The sequence below is a fragment of the Bison bison genome, unplaced genomic scaffold (assembly GCF_000754665.1).
Source record: "Bison bison bison isolate TAMUID 2011002044 unplaced genomic scaffold, Bison_UMD1.0 scf7180017864538, whole genome shotgun sequence".
In the NCBI taxonomy this organism is placed as follows: domain Eukaryota; kingdom Metazoa; phylum Chordata; class Mammalia; order Artiodactyla; family Bovidae; genus Bison; species Bison bison.
In genome coordinates this window covers 2201705-2207557 of record NW_011495086.1, presented here as the reverse complement: position 1 = coordinate 2207557, position 5853 = coordinate 2201705, and the positions used below count along the sequence as shown (strand labels likewise).

The 5853-nt window shown below is 38.1% G+C and overlaps 1 protein-coding gene across 1 annotated transcript in view; it reads left to right on the top strand.

Moving 5' to 3' along the window:
• The window catches only part of CDH18 (cadherin 18, type 2), a 597814-nt gene that overhangs the window by 444050 nt on the left and 147911 nt on the right, over window positions 1-5853 (top strand). Inside the window, exon 5 of the mRNA XM_010832133.1 lies at window positions 4509-4676. Coding sequence (XP_010830435.1) covers window positions 4509-4676 — 168 coding nt within the window. The remainder of the gene's footprint in view (window positions 1-4508; window positions 4677-5853) is intronic.

Sequence of the window (5853 nt, the reverse complement as noted above, 5' to 3'; positions counted from 1 at the left end):
ACCCAGGACTGATCTCCTTTAGAATGGACTGATTGGATCTCCTTGCAGTCCAAGGGACTTTCAAGAGTCTTCTCCAGCACCACAGTTCAAAAGCATCAATTCTTCTGTGCTCAGCTTTCTTCACAGTCGAACTCTCACACCCATACATGACCACTGGAAAAACCATAGCCTTGACTAGACAGACCTTTGTTGGCAAAGTGATGTCTCTGTTTTTCAATATGCTATCTAGGTTGGTCATAACTTTCCTTCCAAGGAGTAAGCATCTTTTAATTTCATGGCTGCAATCACCATCTGCAGTGATTTTGGAGCCCCTAAAATAAAGTCAGCCACTGTTTCCACTGTGTCCCCATCTATTTCTCATGAAGTGATGGGACCAGGTGCCATGGTGATAATGATGTGCTAATAATGTATGTTTATCAATTGTAACAAATGAATTATTTTAGTACACAATGTGGCTAGTTGGGGAGGTGGTGTACAGTCTGGAGAAAAAAGGTACATGACAACTATATTTTCTTAATTTTACTGTGGACCTAAAACTACTCTGAAAAAAATTCTACTGAAAAGGAAAAAAACTAAAGTAACTGTGCACCAGCTACGTTCTAGACTATCCCACTCAGGAACATCAGGGCTATATGTTGGAATCATATTTTGTATAAGGGGATCATGAGGCAATGGCAATTTGCTCAGTAACCTGTGTGCACTCAGGCGAGGTCATAGCTAAGAACATGCAAATGAGCCATTCTCAGGAGAATTGAATGTTTAAATTATTCCTTAGACAATCATTTTTGAGAAATATGTGTCAATTCTAGATATGCTCTTTTCTTTCCATAAGCAAATTTCTTTGATAAATTTCTTCCTGTTTCATGTCACAGTGACACTATTATAAAAGAAGGGATATAATGAAATTATTAAAGTCTGTGCTATAAAACAGGGTTTGTGTTAATTCTTCTTCTCTGATCCTTTTAAATGAATGACATTCAGATTGCATAAAATATCTGTCATTCACTTTGGTGATAGATGGGAGGGAGTTTCAAGAGGGAGGTGACGTGTATACACCTATGGCTGACTCATGTTTATGTTTGACAGAACAAAACAAAATTCTGTAAAGCAATTATCCTTCAATCAAAAAATAAATATTTTAAAAAAGATTTTATTTTCATATTTGTATATTCTACAAATATTACTGTAATGATTTCATTGTAAAATATTCTGTATAGTAATCTCATACTTCTACATATCAGAGGTAAGTCCCTTTTTTCTTTCAGAATGGTATTTTTTTTTTTTTAATATTAGAAAGTATAAATTTCTTTCATTTAATGTTTTCATAAACTCTTAACTTGTTCCCCTCTGCATCGGTTTTCTGCAACTTTTTTCTTATATAATTATTATATGGGAAAAAAAACATTGTTCTTTTTAATAAGAATGCTTGAGGCTTTTTCATATGCATGGTTTAGATGAATCATTTATTATCATATTATTATAATTCATTTTGATATGAATAATTTTCATTCCTGTTTAGCTTCAGGAAAGTTCTCCTAAACTTCCTCCATTATATGTCCACAAGTATTAAAAGTTGGAATTCTATTTTCCTGGGGCCTGTGGCTCTTACTCAAAGTCATTACATGTGCAATCAAGTCAGTAAAGAAAAAAAAACATAGTGGTTAAGTGTCTTATACTCTGGAACTCTCTTGCTTTTTCAATGATCCAGTGGATGTTGGCAATTTTATCTCTGGCTCCTCTGCCTTTTCTAAAATCAGCTTGAACATCTGGAAGTTCACATTTCATGTATTGTTGAAGCCTGGGTTGGAGAATTTTAAGCATTACTTTACTAGTGTGTGAGATGAGTGCAATTTGCAGCAGTTTGAGAATTCTTAGGCATTGTCTTTCTTTGGAATTGAAATGAAAACTGAACTTTTCCAGTCTTGTGACCACTGCTGCATTTTCCAAATTTGCTGGCATATTGAGTGCAGCACTTTCACAGCATCATCTGTTAGGATTTGAAATAGCTCAACTCCAATTCCATCACCTCCACTAGTTTTGTTCACAGTGATGCTTTCTAAGGCCCACTTGACTTCACATTCCAGGATGTCTGGCTCTAGGTGAGTAATCACAACATCGTGATTATCTGGGTCGTGAAGATCTTTTGAGTATAGTTCTTCTGTATATTCTTGCCTCTTCATTGGATCATCAAAAAAAACACAAGAGTTCCAGAGAAAAAGATCTATTTCTGCTTTATTGACTATGCCAAAGCCTTTGATGGTAAGGATCACAATAAACTGTGGAAAATTCTTCGAGAGATAGAATACCAGACCACCTGACCTGCCTCTTGAGAAATCTATATGCAGGTCAGGAAGCAACAGTTAGAACTGGATGTAGAACAGCAGACTGGTTCCAAATAGGAAAAGGAATACGTCAAGGCTGTATATTGTCACCCTGACTATTTAACTTATATGCAGAGTACATCATGAGAAATGCTGGGCTGGAAGAAGCACAAGCTGGAATCAAGATTGCTGGGAGAAATATCAGTGACCTCAGATATGCAGATGATACCACCCTTATGGCAGAAAGCAAAGAAGAACTAAACAGCCTTTTGATGAGAGTGAAAGAGGAGAGTGAAAAAGTTGGCTTAAAGCTCAACATTCAGAAAACTAAGATCATGGCATCTGGTCACATCACTTCATGGCAATAGATGGGGAAACAATGGAAACAGTGAGAGACTTTATTTTGGGGGGGCTACAAAATCACTGCAGATGTTGACTGCAGCAATGAAATTAAAAGATACTTACTCCTTGGAAGAAAAGTTATGACCAACCTAGACAACATTTTAAAAAGCAGAGACATTACTTTGCCAACAGTCCCATCTAGCCAAAGCTATGGTTTTCCCAGTAGTCGTGTATGGACATGAGAGGTGGACAATAAAGAATGCCGAATAATTGATGCTTTTGAACTTGATATTGGAGAAGACTCTTGAGAGTCCCTTGGACTGCAAGGAGATCCAAGCAGTCCATCCTAAAGGAAATCCATCCTGAATATTCATTAGAAGGACTGATCCTGAAGCTGAAACTCCAGTCCTTTGGCTACCTGATGCAAAAGACTGACTCACGGGAAAGACCCTGATGCTGAGAAAGATGGAAGGCGGGAGGAGAAGGGAATGATAGAGGGTGAGATGGTTGGATCTCATCACCAACTCAGTGGACATGACTTTGAGTAAATTAAAGGAGCTGGTGATGGACAGGGAGGCCTGGCATGCTATAGACCATGGGGTTGCAAAGAGTCTGACTCGATGGAGTGACTGAACTGGAGATATTTGGTAGTTCTTATATAAACGTTGACCCAGTGCAAAATTTGTGTCAGTTTTCAATGTAAGGGTCTATTGACAGAGCTATGTGTGTGTGTGTTTGTCTGTGTGTGTGTGCATCTGTGTGCGGTGTGTTTACCTACATATAATTACATATGACATATAGCATTTGTATCTATTGAATGTCACTGTAAGACAAAGCATATTACATGTCACTGCAAGACAAAGAATGTGACTTTACATATAATTTTTTGAACAGTCTCATCGCTTTCTTTATTTTGCTCATGTACTGAGATCTAGGTTTTATTATAGTTGTTATTTCCTGACAAAAAGTAGTCAGTTTCCTAGTCTTGATAAATGTTAAAGTACTACCTGCCTATAATCTTTTTCAAGTGTCTACACTCTGCCAATGTTTTCATCATCAAAATTTGACAACCCTGTCAGCAAACTATGTAAATTGTTGTGTAAGGAGAAAAATTAACCTCTGCTCAAATCATCTGAGCGACACTTAGGATGAGCACAAGTCATGAAATATTCAGGTCACCAGCAGAAGGAAAGAGCAGGGACTGCAGGTCTGCCTCTTACAGGCCTGTCACCCCAAGGAGAGCCAAGAGATGGGATACCTTCATTTGTCCCTTATTATCTATAGATTCCCTTGGAATCTATGGTTGTAAACAAATATTTCCATGAGACAGTTTTAATAACATGGGCAGGTACTGTTTGTCTCTAAAGCCCGACTTTCTCCTAAAAGCATTTCATTTAAAACCACTTTTCTTAAATGGTGCAGATGAACCTATTTGTAGAGCAGGAATAGAGGTGCAGACATAGAAAATGGACTCGTGGGGACTGAGAGGGAGGATTATTGAGAGACTAACATTAACATATATATGCTACCATATGTAAAATAGCTAGCTAGTGGGAAGCTGCTGTATAACTCAGAAAGCCCATCTAGTACTCTGTGATTAACCAAATGGGTGGAATTGGGGGCAGGGAAGGGAGGCTCAAGAGGGAGGGGATAAATGTATACATATGGCAAATTCATGACGTTGAGTAGCACAAACTAATACAACATTGCTGAGCAATTATATTCCAATAAAAACATTAAAAGACCTACTTTTCTTAAAATGAAAATAAAGAGAGATATATATAGCTATATTGCTTTTCATTTAATGTATAATCCATGCTATTCTGTTTAAAACATGTATTACAGGAGTTATTAGAACTGCCTTACATAATATGGACAGAGAAGCCAGAGAACATTACTCAGTGGTCATTCAAGCCAAAGACATGGCTGGCCAAGTTGGAGGGCTTTCAGGATCCACCACAGTCAACATCACCCTGACAGATGTCAATGACAACCCCCCAAGGTTTCCTCAGAGTAAGTACATGTTTCTTTTGATCTGCACTTATCACTATTCATTTCTGTAAGACAAACTGAAATACAGCTAAGCCTTGAACAATATGGACTTGAGATGCAAGAGTCCACATATTCATTTTTCTCAGTAGCAAGTACTATAGGACTACATGACCAGATCAGTGGTTGGGTGTATCTGCAGATACTGAGGAACCTGGATACAGAGGGCTGACTATAAGTTATATGTATGGACAGTGTAGAGGTTGGATGCTCCTAACTCCCACATTGTTCAAGGTCAACTGTACTTGGACATATAATGTCATGTGACTATTCTCTTAAATGGAAAGATCGTGTTTGTACAGTCTTCCTTTTATACACAAGACTAAGGAAATCACCCCATCTGTTGTCTCCTGAACTTGGTAGATAGGTGTCACTGTGTTTAAGATATCCATTTCAATTGACATCACAGTTAAATACTAAAAATGAGATACTAGTACTAAGAATTGATGCTTTGTATTTGCTGAAGTATTTATGTATTAGAGCGACTGAACTAAACTGAACTGAAGGAATTCCTGGAGGTATCCAGAATAAACATTTTGATATGGACATTCTACTCTTCTAAAACTATTGAATATGTACTCTTTGTGGGATGATTTTTTTTTTAATTCTTCCTATTAGGAATGAATGCTCTTCACATACACACAGAAGCACACCATCCAATGGCAAGGTATCACAAACATAATAAACTACAATCTCAGAGTAGAATATGAACCTTCTGACTGGAGAGCCCATCAGGTGATTCAAGGAGAGAGTATCAGTTCTGTGAGTTCAGAATGAAATACTGTTTATGACACCTTCAGAAAGGGAAGGAAACATATTTGAGTATTTCTAACGTGGCCGAAGAATTGAAACTTTTGAACTGTGGTGTTGAAGAAGACTCTTGAGAGTCCCTTGGACTGCAAGGAGATCCAACCAGTCCATTCTGAAGGAGATCAGCCCTGGGATTTCTTTGGAAGGAATGATGCTAAAGCTGAAACTCCAGTACTTTGGCCACCTCATGCGAAGAGTTGACTCACTGGAAAAGACTCTGATGCTGGGAGGGATTGAGGGCAGGAGGGGAAGGGGACGACAGAGGATGAGATGGCTGGATGGCATTACTGACTCAATGGATGTGAGTCTGAGTGAACTCCAGCAGTTGGTG